Source organism: Rhinoraja longicauda, chromosome 26 (genome assembly GCF_053455715.1).
Source record: "Rhinoraja longicauda isolate Sanriku21f chromosome 26, sRhiLon1.1, whole genome shotgun sequence".
NCBI lineage: Eukaryota > Metazoa > Chordata > Chondrichthyes > Rajiformes > Arhynchobatidae > Rhinoraja > Rhinoraja longicauda.
In genome coordinates, this window is record NC_135978.1 from 32087151 (window position 1) to 32113760 (window position 26610).

Genomic DNA, 26610 nt, shown 5'->3' on the forward strand with positions numbered 1-26610 from the left:
CGGTTTAAATCTAAGCTAGACACAAAATGCTGGAGTCACTCAGTGGGACAAGCAGCATCTCTGGAAAGAAGGAATGCGTGATGTTTCGGGTGGACACCCCTCTTCAGACTGATGTCAGGGGAGTGGGCGGTACAGAGATAAAATGTAGTCGGAGACAGTAAGACTGGTGGGAGAACTGGGATGGGGAGGGGATGGAGAGAGAGGGAAAGCAAGGGTTACTTGAAGTTAGAGAAGTCAATGTTCATACAGCTGGGGTGTAAACTGCAAAAGCGAAATATGAGGTGCTGTTCCTCCAATTTGCGCTGGGCCTCACTCTGACAATGGAGGATGCCCAGGACAGAAAGGTCAGATTGGGAATGGGAGGGGAGTTGAAGTGCTGAGCCACCGGGAGATCAGGAAGGTTAAGGCGTTGCTGGGCCTCACACCCACGGGATCCCGACTACATGTTTGCCAGTGTCGGCGTTGGGCCGAAGGGCCTGTTTCCACGTTGCATGACTCTATGACTCTAAATGTTTAGACTATCCAGAGCTTTCTCACGCCGACTCCAGCGGGTTGAGCGGGCTAGAAGACGGGTCGGCAACCGTGTCCTTCCTTCTTGGGGTTTACCTTCATTGCCCTGAGACCACAAACCGTGCTCTACATTTTAGCGTGTGTATTCTCCTGAACTTAGTGGCAATGTCCTGATTCCAACCCCGTGGGAATTTCAGGAAATTTGGATTTTTGTACGCTCTCCCCGTGACCGCGTGGGTCTTCTCCGGGTGCTCCGGGCGTGCAGGTTTGCGGGTTAATTGGCTTCGGTAAAATTTGTAAATTGTTCCAAGTGTGCAGGATAGTGTTCGTGTGGGTGCAGATTCGGTGGATCCATTTCCGCACTGCATCTCTAAACTAAACTAAACTAAACTAGTCAGTGTGTAGGAAGGAACTGCAGGTGCTGATTTACACCGAAGATAGACACAAAATGCTGGAGTAACTCAGCGGATCAGGCAGCATCTCTGGAGAGAAGGAATAGGTGACGTTTCGGGTCGGGACTCTTGTGAAGTTTGAGTGAGTTTATTCCTAAACTTATCTTAGTCATAGTGCCAAATAACACGGAAAGAGGCCCTTCGGCCCAACATGCCCATGCTGACCCAAGGCCCCGTCTACACTAGTCCCACCTGCCCGCGTTTGACCCACATCCCTCTCAACCTTTCGTTTGAAGCGAGTCCTCGTTAATTCACGTCGATTTCAACGGTCTTTGAAAATTGGGACTTTAAATGTACTGTCAAAGTACTCAGGGGGATGTTGGTGGAGATTTTTCCCCGTGATGTGCGAAAACAGTATGAAACCGGTGAGAATTATCAAAGTTAAGAAATCAGCTCAACAAAGCTCAACAGACGGGATGTGGGGGCCTTCTTACGTCGAATTTCAATCTTTAGGAATAGCCGTGCCAATGTGGGCGAATCGATGTGTTTCCTCGTCTCTCGCCGGCACCAGGAGGTAGAGACAGATTTAACAAAACGATTGGAAGCACAGCCTTGAACTCTTTGTTGCAATTACGAGACTAACTTCCCTTTCGAATGGAGTTCTTTGTAATATACTGAGTTCCTTTATAAGACACAGTATGCTTTTATAAGTATTGAGCCCTACAACAAAAGTTTAACAAATTTAATGTAGAATTATCATTCGAAGTTGAAATGTGTATATGGTCTGAAGAAGGGTCTCGACCTGAAACGTCACCCATTCCTTCTCTCCTGAGATGCTGCCTGACCTGCTGAGTTACTCCAGCATTTTGTGCCTACCTTCGGTTTAAAGCAACATCTGGAGTTCCTTCCTACACATATTTGTATGTCATGTCTACTGTTCCCATATAACTTCACATCTCCACATGACCAGGTTATATACCTGGACGAATTAATTACGTTCTGGCCTCCCCATCTGCTCTGTGTTCATCGTCATCCCTTGCAAAGCCGGGGAGACAGTGAGAGAGGCCCTTTTAATGGGGACGACCCTTCAATAAACTCACCCGAGATCAGTCAGTAATTATGAGGCTAAAGCGGCCGTAAAAGCGAAATCCCAGCGTCTATTTGCAAAACCTAATCTATCAACTCCTCCCAAATTCAACGCCTGTTTCATTTTGTGACAACATATATATATATATATATATATATAGTCACAAAATATATAAAAGTCTTTAAACTGTTCTACTTCATAAACTAATTGGTTTCGTGATTTAGCCCCTTGATGAAATGCATTCGGATGAATTGCCGCGACATTTAGACAAATGTAAATTCACATTTTTCATCAATAAATTTCAGACTTTTAATTTTTTTTATAACTTAACACGCAGTTATTTTTGTCATTCACTATTATCGGTTGTTTATTTACACACAGACACACACACGTATTTACTGATTCAGTATATATTCATTAATTATTCAGTAAATATTATTTATATTCAGACCATTTATTCAGTAGATATAGTCTGAATATAAAAAATGTACTTTACTGAATAGATAGTCTGATATATATATACACACACTAAAAAAATATATGGAGTAACTCAGCGGGTCAGGCAGCATCTTAGGAGAAAAGGAATAGTGGACGCATTGGTGATCATTTTCCAATGTTCTATAGATTCAGGATCAGTTCCTGTCGATTGGAGGGTAGCTAATGTTATCCCACTTTTTAAGAAAGGAGGGAGAGAGAAAACGGGAAATTATAGACCAGTTAGTCTGACATCGGTGGTGGGGAAGATGCTGGAGTCAATTATAAAAGACGAAATTGCGGAGCATTTGGATAGCAGTAACAGGATCGTTCCGAGTCAGCATGGATTTACGAAGGGGAAATCATGCTTGACTAATCTTCTGGAATTTTTTGAGGATGTAACTAGGAAAATTGTCAGGGGAGAGCCGGTGGATGTGGTGTACCTTGACTTTCAGAAAGCCTTCGACAAGGTCCCACATAGGAGATTAGTGGGCAAAATTAGAGCACATGGTATTGGGGGTAGGGTACTGACATGGATAGAAAATTGGTTGAAAGACAGAAAGCAAAGAGTGGGGATAAATGGGTCCCTTTCAGAATGGCAGGCAGTGACTAGTGGGGTACCGTAAGGCTCGGTGCTGGGACCGCAGCTATTTACAATATACATTAATGACTTGGATGGAGGGATTAAAAGTACCATTAGCAAATTTGCAGATGATACAAAGCTGGGTGGTAGTGTGAACTGTGAGGAAGATGCTATGAGGTTGCAGGGTGACTTGGACAGGTTGTGTGAGTGGGCGGATGTATGGCAGATGCAGTTTAATGTGGATAAGTGTGAGGTTATCCACTTTGGTGGTAAGAATAAGAAGGCAGATTATTATCTGAATGGTGCCAAGTTAGGAAAAGGGGACGTACAACGAGATATGGGTGTCCGAGTGCATCAGTCACTGAAAGGAAGCATGCAGGTACAGCAGGCAGTGAAGAAAGCCAATGGAATGTTGGCCTTCATAACAAGAGGAGTTGAGTATAGGAGCAAAGAGGTCCTTCTGCAGTTGTACAGGGCCCTAGTGAGACCGCACCTGGAGTACTGTGTGCAGTTTTGGTCTCCAAATTTGAGGAAGGATATTCTTGCTATTGAGGGAGTGCAGCGTAGGTTTACTAGGTTAATTCCCGGAATGGCGGGACTGTCATATGTTGAAAGACTGGAGCGACTAGGTTTGTATAGACTGGAATTTAGAAGGATGAGAGGGGATCTTATCGAAACATGTAAGATTATTAAGGGGTTGGACACGTTAGAGGCAGGAAAAATGTTCCCAATGTTGGGGGAGTCCAGAACCAGGGGCCACAGTTTAAGAATAAGGGGTAGGCTATTTAGAACGGAGATGAGGAAAAACTTTTTCAGTCAGAGAGTTGTAAATCTGTGGAATTCTCTGCCTCAGAAGGTAGTGGAGGCCAGTTCTCTGAATGCTTTCAAGAGAGGGTTAGATATAGCTCTTAAGGATAGCGGAGTCCGGGGGTATGGGGAGAATGCAGGAACGGGGTACGGATTGAGACTGATCAGCCATGATCACATTGAATGGCGGTGCTGGCTCGAAGGGCCGAATGGCCTCCTCCTGCACCTATTGTCTATTGTCTATTGTGACGTTTGGGGTCGGGACCTTTCTTGGACTGAGTGTCAGGGGAGAGGGAAACGAAAGGATGTGGTAAGGTACAAAGAACAAATGAATGAAAGGCGTGCAAAAGGAGAAATCCTATTGATCTTTTGGTAGACACACAATGCTGGAGTAACTCAGCGGGTCAGGCAGCATCTCTGGAGAGAAGGAATGGGTGACGTTTCGGGACGGGACGTCCCTTCCCCTGACATCAGTCTGAAGAAGGGTCTCGACCCGAAACGAAATGCTGCCTGACCCACTGAGTTACTCCAGCATTTTGTGTCTACCTATGATTTCAACCAGCATCTGCAGGTTTCTTTCCCTACTGATGTTTTGTTGTTGTTTAACACGGTGTTTACAGGGTATCACGTTTACGTATCTGTTGTGTATACGACTGTGATTGTTCCGTTTCGGGACCTATGACAATAACACACTCTTGTTATTCCAACCCGCCGCGGGGCTTGGAAAATGTTGGTAAACTTTCGTTCATTCCGCTTACTTCCAGATGCGAAAATAAAGGGCTACTTAATACAAGAAAAAGCATTGGAAGGGTAATTGGTATCGATGAGATAATCGGCTGGAATGACCTCTGTTGTTCTGCGCATGTAGCAGGGCTATCTTGGAAAGTTACAAGATTGTCGAAAGCGATAACTATTGCCGTGACAATGGGCCCCAGTCAGAATCCCCCCTCTCTCCCGAGATGGATCACATATGTTGTAACTGAATTATTCATCAGGGGAGGGGGCGGGGGGGGGGGGGGGGGGCAAAAACTTCGTTTAAAGGCAAAGTCTCGACATTGCTCGGCTGAGTTATCAAAAAGGCTAGTTCTGTGGAAAATTGGTTTACTGCGACAGGCACGGATCAGTGCCTGCGAGAAACATTGATGTCATTTATTTTCGTTGAGTTCTTTCCTCTGCTGTCACTTTCCCCGTCCCTGCTCTGGCAAGGTGCTGGTGAATTGTTGGTGAAGTTTACACAAGGTTTGTAACCTTAGCTGAACAGGGGGGGAAAACTAACGTAGGGTATTTATAGTGGCAACCCTTTCCTCGAAATCCACTTGGCTTATCATCCAATGTTTTTAAATTTAAGGATATCAACTTATTTCAATCGAGTGCAGTAATGGTGTCAGCTGAACTATAATCCGGCGTAATGGTCGCATTAGGTTTGTATTTCTATTTAATGATAGTCACACAATCTAAACAGAAATACACAAGTGACTAATCCTGTTTGATGTACTTCGCGCTTTTAACAGGCATGTGCAGGAAGATCTGAAGAAGGGTCTCGACTCGAAACGAAGAATAAATAGGAATCTTCAGATAAGAATAGACATATACACTTAAACGTCAGACTCAAAATGCTGGAGTAACTCAGCGGGACAGGCAGCATCTCTGGAGAGAGGGAATGGGTGACGTTTCTGGTCGAGTCACTTCTTCACACCTGGTCCGTTTCTTCAGAGATGCTTCCTGATCCGCTGAGTTACTCCAACGTTTTGTGTCTATCTTCGGTGTAAATTAGCATCTGCAGTTCCTTCCGTTTGGAAGGTTGAAACGGACCCGAAATGTCCCAGTGTGGGGGTGGTTTCTGCACCCCAAAACTAAAGCAAACTACAAGCTTGACTTCTGTAGGGTGACAGAATACACATTGGGAGGAAGGAACTCTTCTCCTCTCAGGACCCATGAAGAAGACACGCTCCAACTCTAGAGTGTCAGAGTTCGGTCGTTCTAGTGGGACAGAATGGGCCTCTTACATATCACAACCATCTAGGAGTGTCGAGTTAGCACGTTAAGACCAGGGGATAAATACGAATCTTCAGATCAGAATAGACAACGTTAGACACAAAATGCTGGAGTAACTCAACGGCTCAGGCAGCATCTCTGGAGAAAATGAATAAACGACGTTTCGGGTCGAGACCCTTCTTCGCACCTGGTCCTCCTCTCCAGAGATGGTGGCTGCCCGCTAAATTACTCCAGCGTGTTGTGTCTATCTTGTGTCTAAACCAGCATCTGCAGTTCCACCCCACACATTAATCCGCCTGTCCTCTCATCAAAGAACGTCCTTTTATCAATAAAAAAATCACAAGGCAGTTTATTTTGTCTGTAATGTATGTTTATTCCTTCGTGTGCCGAGGACTTTCCCCATGTCTTTGTACAACGTTGCTACAGAAGGGGCCATTTTAGTGTCAATAAAAGGCGAGGTTCCACCTGTGCCGGGGAGGATTGTGTACACAAAAATATTGATTTATCCGCAAATGTCAGTGATCTGTTTCCACCCATTGATTTCTTCCTGTGTTGTATTGTATTTTTTTAAATATTGCAGAGGATTTTCTTGTGTGGAATTCCTAAAAAAAAAATAACGTTCAGAACTTTATATAAAAGTTCCATTCTTTCATGTATCCCTATTGCGTTGAGCAACCGACTCAAAATATATTATCCAATTGTTAATTTCTGAAACGACTGTTCATTGTTTCAATTTCAGATCCGACAAAATTAAATAAACAACACATATTTAATTTTCTTTTTTAAAAAAAATTGACCGCCGGCCGCTTGTTCGAATCTATTACGAATTGGCACCGATCTTCCAATGTTAACAGTCCAGAAAGTTATTCGAAAATGCTTGTAGAACCAATTTCAAGAAAGAGAATCTGATAATTGTTACCAATTCATATATGTTTTTTTAAAAGCTTGTGGGAAATTAAAGAGGCCGCGTTCAAACGATGCGTTTCAGGCGAAACTGAAGTTCTGAACGCGCTGGTTTTCATTGAAACCCGTGCTTTGTATATAATAATGGGCTCTCGACAGATACGGGGGTGAAGTAACGGAGAGAGACAAAATCATTAACTGAAAACAAACAGGGCTCCTGAATAACTTCAGTGTAGCTCAACGGTTAAGGGAAATACGAGGCATTGTGATTTGCATCATTCGGGGTCGCTTGTTCAATCTGGAGAGAGAGAAAAGGCCAGTATATTTATTTCCCCTCAGTAATTAGTTGCAGAGGTCTGTGTCCGTTCCCAACAGAGGTTTCCAAATATCCACTCATGTGTAAACCATCTACCGTTTTATTTTTGTTTTTCAATAACCCCCGATGAAAGATGTATTTTAACCAGCTAGATCTTGATTGTATTTATAATTTATAAGCCCAGCATCAAAGATTATTGATAAGTAAGGAAAGTCTACTGCAGCGCCTATATCCAGCTGTATACTTGGACAGCGGCCTATCTATCTCTCTGTGTTTTCAGGTGAGCGAGTATGTCAGAGTTGGGACTGTAAAAAGTGAAACGTAACATTGCTTCGGTTTTTAAAGCGCCCGCGAATGAATTGATGCTGTGATTAAAGTTGCGCACCTTTTCTACTAAGAAGGCAATGCTGTCCTCAACAAGGGGGCACGGCGTCCGCGGGGTGGGGTGGGGGTCCGGTTGTCTTACAGTCTCTGCGAGCATTGTTTGGACCTGGAAAGGGGAACGCGAATGGGGCCGGCGAAAAGTGGCGCTCCTAATAAAAAAAACCCACACACAGCCCTTTTCCATCGAAACGAATTATAAGGCGGCTGTCTGAAGGAGCAATAAAACTGGAGTAAAAGTCTCACACAAACCGCCGCGGCCCACCGGGACATCAGAGCCCTCCTGAAGGGGTATTGTTTCAGGGTATCATTACTCCGAAAAAAAAAGAGCGAACACGAAATCCAGGACACAATATATTGTAGTGCAGGTTATTAAAGCGAGGGAGCATTCTGCCTTCGATTCGTAGTTTGATTTCTGTATCTTCTATAGACTCAACGTGGACTGATACAAACGGAGTTAATGCAAACGAAATTTAACGCGTTTCCAATTTGTTGCGTTCACTCGTCTTAGTCTGGTTCACCAGCGCGAATGTTGTTTGGGTATCTAGTTCATCAACCTTTCAGTCTCATGGTGGCTGTACGTGTTTTAACCAACGCTGAGATTTGCGAGTTCACATTGCTTGAAATGTTCCTTCATTTCATGATTTCGGTGCCAATTTCTGTCACGTTTTGGGAGCTGAGGCGACCAGAACAGAACACGACGTTCCCCCCTTTGTCTCCAGTCGCACTTTAAACCCAGCCCTGTATATTTTGCCTGGATTTATTGTAACGAGCCCGGGGAGTGAGTTGGACGGATTCATTATTTTGTTCGGAAACGAGGAAATTCCTTTTTTGGAAAAAAAACCCCCAACTCTGCTCAAAACACCATAAATTAAATTCGCCTAACTCCAATATTACTGGGTCCAATCGTAATAAATACACTGAATAATTCAATGTCTCTTTCCCTTAAGAACCCAGCACTAAAAAGGCCAGTTCCCAGTCTCAACCCTGTTGCACTGAAGTGCTTATTTTAAATTCACACATTCAGAGTTACAATTACCAGTCTCCTGTAATTGCAATGTACATTGAACGCTGGGCAGTTTTAAATCAATACTGCGCTATAAGCGTTTATTTTCCTTTAAATTCATACTTGATTTCTGTCTCCTAGCTAAGTCCTGCTTTAGTTTAAGTGTAAACTCCACTGAAAACGCTCGGTATCAATAGATTTTTTTCCAACGACTTCTCTTTCAATATCACGGCTCTGTCTTTTTGTTTTACGCTTAGAAAATGACCAGAGTAATTTGTTCGCCTCCTGCGTTGGCGGACTCTGGACTTTATTCTGACTCGGTCCAAAGTTCAGAGTTTTGTAGGTACTAATCGATAAATAGCGGCCAATAAAATGCGCCTGTGTGAAATGTAAACAGTACGAGCCGGGCTGACATCGGCGCCGCTCTTGTCCTTGCCTTGCCCAGCCCAGCCCAGTCCAGCCCAGCCCAGCCTCCTCGTCAGCCTCGCTGTATTTGCATACTGCTAAGCCTTTTTTTCCCTCACTAAGACTTCCCGCCGATTTGCATATTCTTATATTCTCTCCCCAAAGAATGATGATGGCAGTTTGGAGCTAAACACTCCTCCACGCAGCGGCCTCTCTGGATTTTTCTCTTTTTCTCCAAAAATATTTGTTGATGTTCGGGGAACAAGAGGTCGCAAAGGATCCCATTGGTCTGCGCGCAAATATCTCTTCTAAAAAGTCTGATTTATTTAAAAGATGGTGTCGAAATTGACATCTCTCCAGCAGGAGCTTTTGAGCGCTTTGCTCAGCTCCGGTGTCTCCAAAGATGTTCTGATCCAGGCGCTGGAAGACCTAGAGCCCTCGCCAAGTTTCGAGGTGAAGTTGGAGAACTTGCCCGCGTCCCCTCTCAAGATCAACGGGCCGGGCTCGGAGACGAAAGCCGTGTTCCACACGCTGACCAACGGCCACGGCAAAGGCAAGCTGTCCGGCGACGAGGGCTCGGAAGACGGCGAGGAGTACGACACACCTCAGATCCTCAAAGAGCTGGAGTCGCTGAACACGGAGGAAGCGGCGGAACAGAGAGCCGAGGTGGACAGAATGCTAAGGTAACAACAACTCGCCTCACAAACTCTTTGGGGGGTTTTCCCCCTTTCAAATAATATAATTTACCACAAACGCACTATCTGAGCGCTCATTTAAAAATCAATGCCAGTTTCTCCACAGTTGTCTAAATAGGGTTATTTAGTTTCAAAGCAAAAGAATAAGCTGAGGGGAATCAGGGAAGAGTTGTGTAAATATTAACGACACGTCCTATTGGGCTTAAATCAGGCACAACTGTAAACGTGTACCTCAACTGTAAACGTGTACCTCAACTGTAAAGGCGTACTCCAGCACTTTGTGCCCTTTCCCCTGTTTCTAAGGCCGGGGTAAGGGCCATTTCTGCCATCCCTTTACAGGGCCGAGTATCCGGCGTTGTTACAGCAGGTTGTCAGTTTCACGCTGTTGTTTTGTTAGTTTCATGCGGTCGAACCGAGTTCAATTTGTCCAGAGTTGTCAGGATCACTGGCGCGAAGCAAGTCTGCAAACGGGGTCGAAAGTCTAAAATAATGACAATTTTAAACATACCGAGGGACCGTTTTCCTACCACGAAAAAAACAAGAAACAAACAAAAATGTCCCCCTTACAGAGCACGAATAATAAACTAAACCCTTCGCCCCAAAACAATTGTTGGTGACCCGCTCCACTGTTACTGTCAATAGACCATTACTGCCCATGTGAACGTGAAGTAATATTTAATAAAATATACACGTACGCTGTGACATTCAGCAAAATTAATTCACGCAGAAATTCAGGGCTGGACGCGACTAATTTTTTTAACATCTAAAAAAAAACGGAGCAGTTAAACCAGAGTAAAGGAAATATCGACCATATGAAAAATTGTTCCTCTGTGTGTGAAACACGCCGAGTTGTTGCGAGTATCGCATTATCAGCAAAACGATTTCATCCCCAGCCGCTCGTTCGCGTCACTTGGGGCTATTTCCCCCATGGTTTCGCCGTAGGTTTCGACTTAGATTTTTAAGGATAGAGGAGGGGGACCCCCGTCAGAACCGGCCGAGTGTTAAACCCGTGAAAGGCGACTAAATAACATCAAACTATCCGCAGCACCGCTCCGGCTGTCAGCCGCCAGCCGCGACTATGTACTCTTTCGTTAAAACCCACCGTGCGCCCCAATGTACAGGGAATTAATAATTGGCCATTAGAAATCATTGTTGATGTTGTGCTTGTAGTAATTTAAATAAAATATTTCGATTTTCATGGAGCATCGAGTAAAAAATATATATAGATGGATAAAAATACTATATATCATATGTGTATGTATGTGCATATATGTATATGTTTATATATACGTGCGCGCGTGTATACATGTGTTTATATATATGGTGTATATGTGTGTGTGTTTATATATATATATGTGTGTGTGTGTGCATGTGTTAATACGTACATTGTGTATCTCCACTGTTACTCCAGCGTTTTGTATCTTTTGTGTATAAATGATATTTATATATGTGCGTGTGGGCGTATATATATATATATATATATATATTCATATGTATGTGTAACTGTGTCTGTGTGTGTTTGCATATTTGTTGTGCATGTAGAAAATACGTCAAAGTCACATAGATGCATTGAAACGTCCTTTTGTAAACGATCCCTTTCTGTTTGGGCGAGAGACGAGAAAGGGCTGTAGGGCTTTTAATCGTCTGGTCGCAGTTTGTAAATATAAATATGGTCCAAGATTGTCGGACACGTGCAGCTGACGTTTCTGCCGAGCGCTATTAATTTAGTATAAATCATCAACCCCGAATGTACAGAAAAGTGGAACACACTTTGATTAGGTGAATGGGTAACCTGGTTACTCATTGCCGAGGCGAGTTGTAAAGAGAGTTGAACATAGACGCGCGTATTATCCTGAACAAACACATCTTGTTTGGGTTTGCAGCCCTTGAGAACTTACAAAATATCATTTGAACATTGTCATGGTCGACCAGCCTTGAATGTAATATTTTAATCTGTGTAAACCTGGATTAAGCCACATGGGTATCGGGAGATATTCAGCGTTGGTGACAGGACACATTGCAGCCCACTGATAATTGAGATCCCAACACAACTTTCCACAGTGCCAGTTCCCTGTTAATTTACACAGCATTTCTAATCGGAAATACGGGCGTGTCCTCATTTCATAACCGTATTTTCCACCTGAACCAAATATTTTGTCTTTGTCCCGCTGATTGATAATATATTTAATACCCATATTATTTGTGTTCGTTTTTTTAGCGGCTCCACGTCTGGGCTAAAACAAAAACCTGTTGCAAAACACGCGAACCCAGTCGCCTACATTTTATGTCGCTTTTAACGACGAGGATGATTTTTCTAATCCACCTTTTAACACGCGCTTTGGAAGTTTTTTTCTAAAACATCAAAGCAAACGTTGACTTCCCCGCGGTTCGATTTGGTTAATTTAAGGAAAAATAAATTCAACGAACGACATAGTCTAAATAAGCAGGAAAATCGTTTATAAATATAGACGACACGCCGTGTATTTATATATGTGTGTGTATATGTGAATACACAGAGAGAGAGAGCGAGAGAGAGAGAGAGAGAGAGAGAGAGAGAACGAAAGTTATAGAAAAAGATTATCGAGAAAGAGGGATGTATATATATATTTATAAATATATGTGAGTGTGTGTGAGAGAGTGAGATAGTGTGTGGGTGTGCGAGTGTGTGTGCGGGTGTGTGAGTGTGTGAGGGAGAGTGAGATAGTGTGTGTGTGTATGGGTGTGTGTGTGTCCGGGGTGTGTGTTTGTGTGTATATGTGTGTTACGCGTGCTGAAAATGCATGTCAAAGCCGCATAGAAACATTGAAACGCATTTTTTTAAACTGTCCCTTGCGATAGATTAACTAATCCCTTTTAAACAAGTTGTGACCGCTTGATTCGAAATCCGGAGATTTCCGTTTGAGATTTTACTAATTTCAGCCCGGCAACGCAACTCTTTTCATCGTTTAATTTTTTTCCAATGGCTTTCCATTAGAGATATCTTAGACGGTGGAGAGACAGACGGTGGTCATTTTAATAGCGCAGTCCCAGCCGAGTGGAGGGTGAAGGGGAGGGGGGGGGGGGGGGGGTGTAGATAGATACTTGCCTCCAGAGGGTATTCCACAGTGTTCCCCTTGAACGGGGGGCTACTGGAGTTGTGGGCGGAGATGATTAAATAAATGCATCACATTGTTAAAGGTTTGGTCGTGTGCAGTTTACCTGGGGCCGCCGAGCTGGGCGTGGAATGGCGGGCTGTTGAGATGCAGCGGGATCTTGGCTTGAACCGGAACCCCTTGGGTAGACACCAACAAACTAAAGCCACACACAAATTGCAACAATGGGCACTAACCCGCTCTTGGATAAACCACAACCTACAGCAAATAACTGGCCACGATTTCATCGAACCCTATCCCCCAATCTGTGCTAAAGGAATATTATTAAACAGTGCAGAGACGACTAATTTGGATGTGGATGGCCTGCGCTATAGGGGAGGTTGGGCAGACAAGGGCTTTATTCCTGGGAGCGCAGGAGGTGATCTTACGGAGGTGTACAAAATCACGAGGTGGCAGATAGAGCGACGCACAAAGTCTTTTACTCAGAGCAGGGCAGTCAAGAACCAGGGGACATAGGTTTAAGGTGAGAGGGGACATGTTTGAGAGGAATCTGAGGGGCAACTTTTTCACACAGAGGGTGGTGGGTGGATGGAACGAGCTGCTAGAGAAGGTAGTTGAGACGGGGACTATGACACCATTTAAAAGACACTTGGACATGTACATGGGTAGGAAAGGTTTAGAGCGATGTGGGGCAAACGCGCTTAGATGGGGCATCTTGGGCGAGTTGGGCCGAAGGACCTGTATCCGTGCTGTGTGATTCCATGAGTTCATATCCCCAGCCCCTTAAATGCCAAAGTTATTGAGGTGAAGATATTTCCAGAATGTGCGAGACTGTACATTTTGACTGTCTGAAGAAGGGTCTCGACCCGAAACGTCACCTGTTGCTTTTCTCCACAGATGCTGCCCGACTCGCTGGGTTACTCCAGCCTTTAGTGTCTGTCTGCGGTTTAAACCAGCATCTGCAGTTCCATCTTACACTGTACATTTTTAATACCGTGTTGGATGAAAAATTCATCGAAATCGATCGCCTGATTTCCCTTCTGTATCAACCTATAACTGGAGACCAGGCTAACAGGGGGAGTCGTCAAACGCCTTGCATCCTAACGGCAGTAATGTCGGCGAACCCCGTCCTGTCCATATCAAGCACAGCTCTCAGGCGGGAATCTCCATCACGAAAGAAGTTTGTTTCTGTGCTTGGTAGACACTAAATGCTGGAGTAACTCAGCGGGACAGGCAGCATCTCTGGAGAGAAGGAACAGGTAGACGTTTGGGGTCGAGACCCTTCTTCAGATTAGCATGTGTAGGAAGGAACTGCAGGTGCTGGATTAAACCCAAGATAGGCACAAAATGCTGGAGTAACTCAGCGGGTCTGGAGAGAAGGAATGGGTGGCGTCTCGGGTCGAGACCCTTCTTGGTATTCGGTGGATGCGAGTGAGTTGGTGCAAAGCCGGCTCGTTAAGACTCAGTGATGTGCAACTTTGGCGTGCGGTCAGTCTGTTTGTTGATGGGGTCTGTTTGTTGATGGAGGTGTTGATGGAGTCTGTTTGTTGATGGAGGTGCTGGTGTAGTAATGTAACGGCTTGTGGGATCTCTGCAGGGAAGACCCGTGGCGGGCAGCGAAGATGATAAAAGGTTACATGCAGCAACACAACATCCCGCAGCGGGAAGTGGTGGACGTGACCGGCCTCAATCAGAGCCATCTCTCGCAGCACCTCAACAAGGGAACCCCGATGAAGAACCAGAAGCGGGCGGCCCTGTACACCTGGTACATCAGGAAACAGCAGGAGATCCAGAGACGTAAGTGTCCTCATGCCCTCTCTATCTAACATCACACCCTGTGTGAGTTTATACATCCCCCGCTTCATTATAAGAGTTGAAAGATTTGCATTTTTTCCCCATGTTCATGTCAGAAGTGATAGAAGCAGAATTAGGCCATTCGGCCCATCGGGTCCACTCCGCCATTCAATCATGGCTGATCTATCTCTCTCCCTCCTAACCCCATTCTCCCGCCCCCGCCCCCCCCATAACCCCTGACACCCGTTTTTAAGCGCCTTTAAACAAAATTGAATTGAAAGATACAGAATGGACATAGGCCCTTCGGCCCGCCCAAAGCAGGATAGCAGCGGAAACAGAAGCGAGGTTGAGCCGAAATGTAATTTAGACTGGGATTTGGAATTACATTAGAAGTACAGCGCGGAAACAGGCCCTTCGGCCCACCCAGAGTAGGATAGCAGCGGAACTAGAAGCGGGGTTGAGTGGAGATATGGTTTAAATAAGGATTTTGAATTAAATTGAAAGTGCGGCAGAGAAGCAGAGCCCGAGTCCACGCCGACCATCGATCACACTGGCTATGTGTTAAACCCACTCTCTCATCCATTCCCTGCACACGAAGGGCAATTAAAAACCTACAAACCCTTTGGGGATGAGGGAGGAAACCGGAGCACCCGGAGAAAACCCTGTCGGGTCACAGGGAGAGTGTACAAACACGCACCGACAGGACCCGAGGTCAGGATCGAACCCGGGTCTCTGGCGCTGCAAAGCAGCAACTCCACCGCTGCGCCGTCCCTGAAAGAAATGTTCACGCAATGCAGTAGTTTAGCTGGATGCGGGCAAGACCATGGCGCACATTGCATGGGCAAGTATTGGCTCAGATAATAGTTGCCATCGGTCTCCCGACGTTCGTTGGGCGATATTTGGCATCTTTCATCACTGCCCCAGCCAGGCGGGACTGAGTTTCCCGTTTTGTCTGACAAGGCGTCCCCTTTAAAGTGCCAGGAGAACAACATTACATACACGGTGGCCAGCGGCAGAGTTGCTGCCTCGCAGCGCCACAGACCCGGGTTCCATCCGGACTGTCTGTCCGGAGTTGGTACGTTCTCCCCGTGACCCGCGTGGGGTTTTCTCCGGATGTTCCGGTTTCCTCACATATCCTAAAGACCTACAAGTTTGTAGGTTAATTGGCTTTGGTAAAAATTGTATTCTGAAGGACAGTGCTAGTGTACTGGGTGACTTGTGACCGCGTGGGGTTTCTCCGGGTGCTCCGGGTTCCACGCACACCCCAAAGACATCTTGGCTTGTAGGTTAATTGTGTCTGTAAATCGTCCGGAGTGTGTAGGAAAGAACTTCTTGGTTGTCAGAGGTTACGGGGAGAAGGCAGGAGAATGGGGTTAGGAGGGAGAGATAGATCAGCCATGATTGAATGGCGGAGTAGACGATGGGCTGAATGGCCTAATTCTGCTCCTATCACTTATGAACTGGTAGTGATTGCTGTTCGAGGTGGATTCGGTGGGCTGAAGGGCCTGTTTCCATGCTGTGTCTTTTAATTTAGTTCAAAATAAAGGTTTGATTTCCTGAATACAGAAATACATTGCTCCATTCATTCAAAAACAATTATTCTTATTGCCCCGAAGATAGACACAAAATGCTGGCGTAACTCAGCGGGTCAGACTGCATCTCAGACTCAGCATCTGCAGAAGGGATCCCACTGGAAAAGTCAACTATTCCTCTTCTCCACAGATGCTGCCTGACCCACTGAGTTACTCCAGCATTTATCATATCATATATATACAGCCGGAAACAGGCCTTTTTCGGCCCACCAAGTCCGTGCCGCCCAGCGATCCCCGTACATTAACACTATCCTACACCCACTAGGGACAATTTTTTACATTTACCCAGCCAATTAACCTACATACCTGTACGTCTTTGGATTTGTGTCTATCTCTGGAATAAATAAGCACCTGCGGTTCTTTTTTACTAAAGGTTGTTGCAACGTCTGATCATTGCACCCACCATTTCCTCTTTCCACCACCCCACCCCACCTGCCCACGGTGGTGCAGCGGTAGAGTTGCTGCCTTACAGTGCTTGCAGCACTGGAGACCCGGGTTCGATCCCGACTACAGGTGCAGTCTGTATGGAGTTTCTACATTCTCCCCGTGACCTGTGTGCTTTTCTCCCGCGATCTTCGGTTTCCCCCCACACTCCAAAGATGTACATTTTTTGTAGGTAAATTGGCTTGGTGTCAATGTAAATTGTCCCTAGTTTGTGTATGGTAGTGTTAAAAGTGTGCGGGGATCGCTGGTCGGTGCGGACTCGGTGGGCCGAAGGGGCTGTTTTCTGCACTGTATCTCTAAACTGCACTAAAAAAAGAAACACACTGCAATGCACAGGTTAATGGTCGTTAGACATTAAAAAAGCTCACCCCTTTCCCAATGAAATACTGTAAGGGCGATTCTTTGGTGTAAACCAGCATCTGCAGTTCCTTGCTACACACCTTCTCATTTACCCCTGTTTGTTTTCGAGATGGGTGGAATGCCCCGTTTTGGCTGATGCCAGTAAACATGCGCATTTGCCATGTTGAATTGTTGCCTTGTATGAAAGAACATGCATAGAAACATAGAAACATAGAATATAGGTGCAGGAGTAGGCCATTCGGCCCTTCGAGTCTGCACCGCCATTCAATATGATCATCGCTGATCATCCAGCTCAGTAACCTGTACCTGCCTTCTCTCCATACCCCCGATCCCTTTAGCCACAAGGGCCACATCTAACTCCCTCTTAAATATAGCCAATGAACTGGCTTCAACTACCTTCTGTGGCAGAGAATTCCACAGACTCACCACTCTCTGTGTGAAGAAATGTTTTCTCATCTCGGTCCTAAAAGACTTCCCCCTTATCCGTAAGTTGTGACCCCTGGTTCTGGACTTCCCCAACATCGGGAACAATCTTCCCGCATCTAGCCTCTCCAACCCCTTAAGAATTTTATATGTTTCTATAAGATCCCCCCTCAGTCTTCTAAATTCCAGCGAGTATAAGCCTAGTCTATATGCAGCACATGGTCAACCAAGTCTTCCGCCCAACAATCCTACCCCTCCCTCCCAGATTACAGAGATGTCCCTCCTTCCACCACACTCTTCAAACTCCCAACTTCAGAAACACCTCCAGTTTCCTATCCATGTTCCCCAGAGATGCAGCCTGACCCGCTGAGTTGCTACAGTACTTTGTGTTGGTTTGCTCAAGTTTCCAGCACCAACAGTTTTTTGTGTCTCCAGTTTTCATACATACATATGTGAATACACTGGTCATAGAGTCATACAGTGATGTGGCACAGAAACAGGCCCTTCAGGCCAACGTGCCTCAGCCAACCAAGATGCCCCATCTACACTAATCCCGCCAACCCACGTTCATAAGTTCATAAGTCATAGGAGCAGGAGTGGGCCATTTGGCCCATCAAGTATACCCCGCTATTCAATCATGGCTTTCCTCTCAACCCCATTCTCTTGCCTTCTCCCCATAACCCTTGACGCCCTTACTAATGAAGTATCTGTCAATCTCTGCCTTAAAAATGCCCAATAACTTGGCCTCCACAGCCGTCTGTGGCAATTAATTCCTCTGACTCACCACCCTCTGACTAGAATTCCTCCTCATCTCCTAGAACATAGAATACAGAAGAGTCGAGCACAAGGCCAGGCTCTCCCGCCCACAATGAACATGATGCCAAGACCAGCTACCTGTGCATAACCCATATCCCTCCATTCATTGCATATCCATGTGCTTATCCACAAGCTTCTTAAACACCACCACCATAGCTGCCTCCACCACCATCCCTGGCAGCACATTCCAGGTACTCACCACCCCTGTGTAAAAGTGGAGTCCCACGCATTTCCTTTAAAAGGAGTTTCCTCTCACACAGTGGCACAGCGGTAGAGTTGCTGCCTCACAGCGCCGGAGATCCGGGTTCGATCCTGACTACGGGCGCTGTCTGTACGGAGATTGTACTTTCTTCCCATGACCTGCGTGGGTTTATTCTTGGAGCTCCGGTTTCATCCCTCACTCCAAAGACATACAGGTTTGTAGGCCGATTGGCTTGGCAAAATTGTAAATTGCCCCTAGTGTGCGTAGGATAGTGTTAGTGTGCGGGGATCGTTGGTCGGCGCAGACTCGTTGGGCCGCAGGGCCAGTTTCCGCGCTGTATCTCTAAAGTAACCCATTGCCCGGATGGGGGAAAGGGACATTAGTTTCATAAAAAGCTGCGGATATCCGAGATCTGGGTGTTCCGGGAGTGTTTAGCAATGCAGAGTGTGATTGACTGGGGAATTGATCCTAGATTGAGTCATAAAGCAAGAAACCCTGAATCATTTAGGAGCCAAATTGCAATGGGGAGGGAATGTTGAGTAGCTTTACGGCCTTGCTCATTTGTAATTGTCCGGCAAACTATTCCGCACCATACTCTTTCCATACTCCGGCTTCCAAATAATAACACAGGGAATATTACAAAGACCATTTGAAAGTCCATAAAGCTGGGAGAAAGAGATAGATAGTAGTTCAGCACTTCTCTCTGGTTGTGGTAGGATGGTTCAAAGCTGTAATCTATAGTGGGCTTGATAGAGATGCACTGTGGCGATACAATAGATTCACTGATAATCTATCATGTGGAAAATGGAACAGCCTCTCACAAACATTCTGGGTCTGCGATGCACATTGGAATAAACAAAATAGCTCCAATATCACAGAACAAATTGATCATTGATCCACATAATTGGTTTACCACGACGCTAATTTAGATGAGTTTAGTTTAGTTTAGAGATACAGCGCGGAAACAGGCCCTTTGGCCCACCGAGTCCGCGCCGACCAGCGATCCCCGCACACTAACACTATCAAACACACAGTCTGAAGAAGGGTCTCGACCCGAAACGTCACCCATTCCTTCTCTCCCGAGATGCTGCCTGACCTGCTGAGTTACTCCAGCATTTTGTGAATAAATCGATTTGTACCAGCATCTGCAGTTATTTTCTTATACTATCAAACACACGCTGGGGACAGTTTACAAATTTACCAAAGCCAAATAACCTACAAACCTGCACGTCTTTGGAGAGTGGGAGGAAACCGGAGCACCCGGAGAAAACCCACGCAGGTCACAGAGAGAATGTACAAACTCCATACATTCAGCACCTTATCAGGATCGAACCCGGGTCCCTTGCGCTGTGCACTATTTATTGAATAGTGCCCTATCATTTGCCCTACAAATGCCCTATCATTTATTGATATGATATCACAGCTAGTCTGTGTAGGAAGGAACTGTGTAGGAAGGCACTGCAGATGCTGGTTTACACTGAAGATAGGCACAAAATGTTGGAGTAACTCAGCAGGTGAGGCAGCATCTCTGAAGGAAAAGAATAGTTGATGTTTCAGGTCATAACCCTTCTTCCAACACAAAGTGCTGGAATAACTCAGCGGGTCAGGCAGCATCTCTGAAGAAAAAGAATAGGTGATGTTTTGGGTCAGAACCTGGAACTTGGGTCTTCCTGTTTCCTCATTTGAACGTACGTCACAGTTTGTGTTAACGAGGTACAGAGCAGAAACAGCACATCACAATACTTCACTGTTTTCACCTCTATAAATGCTGAGAATAAAACAAAGTGTTTTTCAAACAAAGTTCAGTTTAGGTACAGTGAAAAGCATTTGTTGCGTGCTAACCAGTCAGCAGAAAGACAATACATGATTACAATTGAGCCATTTACTGTGTATCGATACATGATAAGGGAATAATGTTTAATACAAGTTAAAGTCCAATCAAGGATAGTTCGAGTCACCAAAGAGATAGATAGTAGTTCAGCACTGCTCTCTGGTTGTGCTAGGATGATTCAAAGGGTTCAAACGTCTTTTATTGTCACGCGTACCAATTAAGGTACAGTGATATGTGAATTACCATACAACCATACAAAAAAAAAGCACCAAGACACACAACTACATAAAGGTTAACATAAACATGCACCACAGCGGATTCCCCCGATTCAAAGCAATAATCTGGAGTGGACTTGATAGAGACACACTGTGGCGATACAATAGACTCACTACTAATCTATTATGTGGAAAATGGAATAGCCTATAAGAAAAACTCTGGGTCTGTAATGCACATTGGAATAAACAAAATAGCTCCAATATCACAGAACAAAAACATTTAGATGCATACCCTTTAACGGTAGAACACCCGATAAATGCCCTACCATTTATTGAAATGATATCACAGACAGTCTGTGCAGGAAGGAACTGCAGATGTTGGTTTACACTGAAGATTGATACAAAATGTTGGGTGTAACTCAGCAGGTCAGGCAGCATCTCTGAAGAAAAGGTATAGGTGACGTTTTGGGTTCAGTTTAGTTTATTGTCTTCTAATACCTTCTAATCCTATGCTGAGAGAAAGGACAATACGTATAGAAGGGAATATAAAATGTGGCATAAAATGTGACCTTACTTCCAGCATGTGGAATATCGTAGATAGGAGGTTTAGTGAGACAGGGGCAGCAGAGATTGCCTGTTCCTCCTCCTAATAAGGATTAATAAACCAAGCTTAATGTTACAGAATATTAGAGAGGCACACACCATAGATAGACACAAAAAGCTGGAGTAACACAACAGGTCAGGCAGAATCTCTGGAGAAAAGTAATAGGTGACATTTTGGGTCGAGGCCAGACCTCCTTTCCCCTGACTCTCTGTCTGAAGAAGAGTCTCGACCCGAAACGTCACCTATTCCTTTTCACCAGAGATGCTGCCTGACCCGCTGAGTTACACCAGCTTTTTGTGTCTATCTTCGGTGTAAACCAGCATCTGCAGTTCCTTCCGACACATATCACCTGGATGTTAGGATGATGCAATAGAAAAGAGGTAGTTACATTGGAACAAGATGATTATCGATATCACCTCATTTTCCAGAGTCATCCTTCTGTATAAAACACATGCCCTTCTTGACCGATTCATCCTTGTGTTCCAAGTGCATCTTAAACAATTTGGGCGGCACGGTGGCACAGCGGTAGAGTCCTGACTACGGGTGCTGTCTGTACGGAGTTTGTACCTTCTCCCCGTGACCTGCGTGGGTTTTCCCCAGGTGCTCCGGTTTCTACCACACACCAAAGACGTGTAGGCTTGTAGGTTAATTGGCTTGGGTAAAATTGTAAATTGTCCCTCGTGTGTGTAGGATAGTGTTAGTGTGCGGGGATCACTGGTTGGTGTGGACTGGGTGGGCCGAAGGGCCTGTTTCTGTATCTGCAAACTAAACTACACTAATCTAAGCATAAGCATTATACAATATTATTGTATCCAACATTGAGAACGTTATTGTCACTTCTCACCCCAGAGCTGAATGTTTACTGCGAGGTGTATCTTCTTCCAAACATAAACTAAATTGGCAAACCTTTACAAGAATAAATAAATACCAGGTCAACATTCACTATTATCCTTAATTGGTTTTGTAAATTTTAAGCATTCACATGCAGCACAGCATTTTCTTGGTTATCATTAACAATAGATTTTTTTTAAAAAAAGCCAAAGATTAATTCAGGGTAATATCCCAATATTAGATCTTTTCAAGGATTCCAGGTAAAATATGATTAATAGCAGTTGAATAAATAAGCTACTTGTTCATTTCTGCAAGCTGTCAGCTTCCCATTTGAAGAGTAAAGTTGTTGTAATTCAAATACTGAATAAAATACTGAAACAGAGATGACATTTTGAAATGTGTTGTTCTGTGTACAGTATATTCAATGACCTATGAACAGACTGTTATCCAAAGAGTCAACTGTTTTGGGTTTACCAGTAATCTTTAGGTTTATGCCAATCCTATAATTAAACATTCACAATACATCAGCAAATAATAATATATTTAAACAGCAAAATTAGAATAAATCCATGTATAGTCTTTCCGCTGACTGGATAGCATGCAACAAATAGCTTTTAACTGTACCTCGGTACACATGACAACAAACTAAACAAAAACTTTAACTAAAATTAATGAATTATTCTACTATCTTAATTACTCCATTAGATTGACCTTTTTCTCCTCAAAACATGCATGTACATTTTTAAAATTCTAGAACATTTTCATCAAAGTTTAGTTTCTGGTAACAGTTAGCCATCAGGGCCACATCGTTGCATTGACAGGCAATTCTAGGAGTAAAGGTCCTGATCTATGTTGTTACCTGATGCACCGTTCCATTTACCTTACTTCATATTTTCCATTCCGATTGATCTCCGGGAGTCGATAAATGATGATGCGCCATTTCCTTGTTTTACAATAAAATAGATTTGACATTAGTTGCCATTACCGAGATCCATATTCGTAATGGTCGCATGGCACAAGGAAACTGATGGGACTTTAACCCATTAAGCAGAGAAATGTTATCTTCCAGCTTTTGAAAATACACGCGACCTTTAGGTGGTAAATAATGTGAAGAGGAACGAGCTATCTGCCAAACAAATCCTTTTCTAAATAGATTTGAGAAACGTTCTCCGATTTTTGAAATGGCAGAGTCAAGAGTGTTTTATTGCCATATGTCCCAAAATGGAACAATGAATTTTTTACTCTGACTTTACATCATTTGCTTGTGAAATATTATTCAAACAATGTGCTGAAAACTAATTGAAGTGTTCTTCTGAGCGAGGTTTAGACAAAGTCCGATTAAAATCATCTCCTCTCGCACTGATAACGCATAGTTTACTGTGCACAAAGAAAACTCCTTTCTGCCCACTATTTTAAGGACTTTATTTTTGTAAATAAACCTTGAGATAAAGAGGGCGGGCCTTGTAGATTTATTAACTTATTCTTGAATAAGATCAATTTAAAGGCTCGTTGGCCAACAGTTGTATGCCTCCGCTTGGTATTCACAACAGAATCCAAACATTTATCACTTACAAATGATCACTTCATTAATATTTTACTGCAGATGACTTCCTGTCACAACACCATTGATTCCTGTTGGATTTTGTAGAATTACATCCATTCAATGTATCGATAGTGGATAAAATGTTTCCATCTGTGGGGGAGTTGAGAATTAATGGTCATTAATCAGTCATTGGGGTAATCACGAAGGCGAGAGTAACTGAATTACTTGGTGGTTTGAATGTGGAGATTTAAGACATGGAGTAGTTGTGACAATAGATGCCCATAGAGTCAGAGTCATAGAGACATACAGCATGGAAACAGGTCCTTCGGCCCAACTTGTTCATGCCGACCAACATGCCTCATATACGCTAGTCCCACCTGCCCGTGTTTGGCCCATACCCCTCTAAACCTTTCCTATCTATGTTCCTGTCCTGAGTGTCTTTTAAATGCTGTTATAGGACCTGGCTCAACTACCTCCTCTGGCAGCTCGTTCCATACATCCACAATCCTCTGATTTCAAGAAGTATAGATGGGGCAATTAAATAAGGGAGGGAGGAATAGGAGGGTGTACAAATGATTATATTGTGGGACAGGGCCCATGTGGAGTTGCAGCCATTACCACATTTTCTGTGCTGCAGATTCTTGGTATTTTAAGGAATCTTTATTCAGCCGAAAAACATATCAACTCTTAGCAATAGAAAATATGCAAGTACTCATATGTCATTGAGTTCAATGTTTCCTTTGCTTCCCCTTCACAGAAGCTGCCTGACCTGCTGGATATTTGAACCATTTTAGTTTAGTTTCGTTTAGTTTAGTTAAGTTAAGTTAATTTTAGTTAGGTTTAGCTTAATTTATTTTAATCACATACACTGAGGTACAGTGAAAAGCTTTTGTTGCGTGCTATCCAGTCAGCAGAAAGACTGTATATGATTACAGTCAATCCGTCCATAGTATCGATACAGGGTAAAGGGAATAACGCTTAGTGCAAGATAAAGTCCAGCAAAGTCTGATTAAAGATAGTCCGAGGGTCCCCAACAAGATACTTGATAGTTCAAGACCGCTCTCTAGCTGTTGATAGGACGGTTCAGTTGCCTGATAACATTTTTCCATCACTGACAGAATATACTTTTGTCTGACAGTGTTTGAAATGATACTTTTTTCCACGCTACATTTGAAGTCTCGCAATATTCGATTAACAAACTCCTTAGCAATAGAAACCAAATGCCATGTTATCAGATTGAAAATTTCATTCCGTTGGTTTTGTGAATAAGATTTAATTGTGACTACTTTTGTGAGCGTGTTGTGATTTTTTTTTGCTTGTTGAAGAAAATTGTAAATCCGATCTTTTTGTTATGTATAGGCTGGGTCAAGTCTACCATTTCTCTTTCAGAATTCAACCAGACTATCCAGAATACTGGAAACAATATGACAGACAAAAGCAGGCCAGATCAGCTGCTGTTTCTCTTTCCAGAGTTCAATCAGCAAGACCAGGCCTCGGGGCAGGCTGAGGAGGTTGGAACTGAACCTGCCAACAAGAAGATGCGTCGCAACAGGTTTAAATGGGGACCAGCATCCCAACAAATTTTATACCAGGCTTATGAAAGGCAGAAGAATCCCAGCAAGGAGGAGCGTGAGGCCTTAGTGGAGGAGTGCAACAGGTAAGATGGCGACTGGGCAGCACAGTGGCGCAGCGGTAGAGTTACTGCCTTACAGCGCCAGGGTTTCATTCTGACTACGGGTTTCCGACCCGAAAAGTCACCTATTCTCTTTCCTCACACATGCTGACTGACCCGCCTAGTTACTCCAGCATTTTGTGTTGAAGAAGGGTTCCATAGGTTCATAAGCGATAGGAGCAGAATTAGGCCATTCAGCCCAAAGGGGTCTACTCTGCCATTCGATCATGGCTGATCTATCTCTCCCTCCTAACCCCATTCTCCTGCCTTTTCCCCATAACCTCTGACACCCGTTCTCAACACAAATCATCACCTATTCTTTTTCTTCAGAGATGCTGCCTGAGCCGCTGAGTTGCTCCAGCATTTTGTGTCCATCTTCAGTATTCGCCAGCATCTGCAGTTCCTTCCTACATAGACTGGCTGTGATATAATTTCATTAAATGATAGGGCATTTTAGGGCAAATGATATGGCCCTATTCAATAAATGGTAGGTCGGAACAGTGGTGCAGTGGTAGAGTTGCTGCCTTACAGTGCCAGAGACCCAGGTTCAATCCTGACTATGGGTGCTGCACGGAGTTTGTACGTTCTACCTGTGACCTGATGTGTTTTCTCTGGGAGCTCTGGTTTCCTCCCACATCCCAAAGACGTGCAGCATTGCAGATTAATTTGGCTTCAGTAAATTGTCCCTAATGTGTGAGGATACATCTAGTATATGGGGTTTGGTGGTCAGTGCGGACTTGGTGGGCCGAAGGGTCTATTTCCACTATTTTAAACTAAATTGAACTGCAAAACATAAATGGAGAGTGCTCCTTAGGAGGTAAATGTAGAGCCTAATGTGGCAGGATCAGAGTTTGAAACCTTGATTATTATTAGTATAGATATATAGTCATACAGTGTGGAAACAAGCCCCATGGCCCAACTCCTGCATGCTGATCCAGATGCCCCATCTACGCTAGTCCCACCTTGTTCTATACCTGGTTGTCCTAATCCTTTCCTATCTTTTAACCTGTCCAAACATCTTTTCACTGTTGTCATAGTCCCTGCCTCAGCTACCTCCGCAGGCAGCTCGTTCCATATACCCACCACCCTCTGAGTGAAAATGTTGCCACTCAGGTTCCTGTTAAATCTTTCCCTTCTCATCTTAAACCTACGCCCTCTGGTTCTTGATTCTCCTAATCTGGATAAAAGACTTTGTGTATTCACCTACAGTATCTATTCCCCTCATGAATTTATACATCTCCATAAGATTACCCCTAAGCCTCTTGCGCTCCAAGGAATGAAGTCCTAGCTTGCTTTAACATATACGATGAAACCAACATTCTTATTGAACTTAATGTGTTGTTTGTATCATTCAATTCTCCAGAGACAATGTACCTTTAGATTTTAGACTTTAGAGATACAGCTTGGAAACAGGCCCTTCGGCCCACCGAGTCTGTGCCAACCAGCGATCACCCCGTACACTAACACTATCCCACATGCTGGGGACAATTTACAATTTGCTGAATCCAATGAATTTACAAACCTGTACGTATTTGGAGTATGGGAGGAAACCAGAGCACCCAGAGGAAACTCACGCGGTCACGGGGAGAACGTGTAAACACCGTACAGACAGCACCTGTAGTCAGGATGGAACCCGG

General features: G+C 44.2%; 1 protein-coding gene across 1 annotated transcript in view; it reads left to right on the forward strand.

The window, feature by feature from the left end:
* Nucleotides 1-443: 443 nt before the first annotated feature.
* Nucleotides 444-26610, forward strand: part of LOC144606567 (hepatocyte nuclear factor 1-beta-like) — a 149383-nt gene continuing 123216 nt past the window's right edge. Inside the window, exons 1-4 of the mRNA XM_078422826.1 lie at nt 444-455; nt 9193-9542; nt 14244-14443; nt 24691-24958. Of these exons, the coding sequence (XP_078278952.1) occupies nt 444-455; nt 9193-9542; nt 14244-14443; nt 24691-24958 (830 nt within the window). The remainder of the gene's footprint in view (nt 456-9192; nt 9543-14243; nt 14444-24690; nt 24959-26610) is intronic.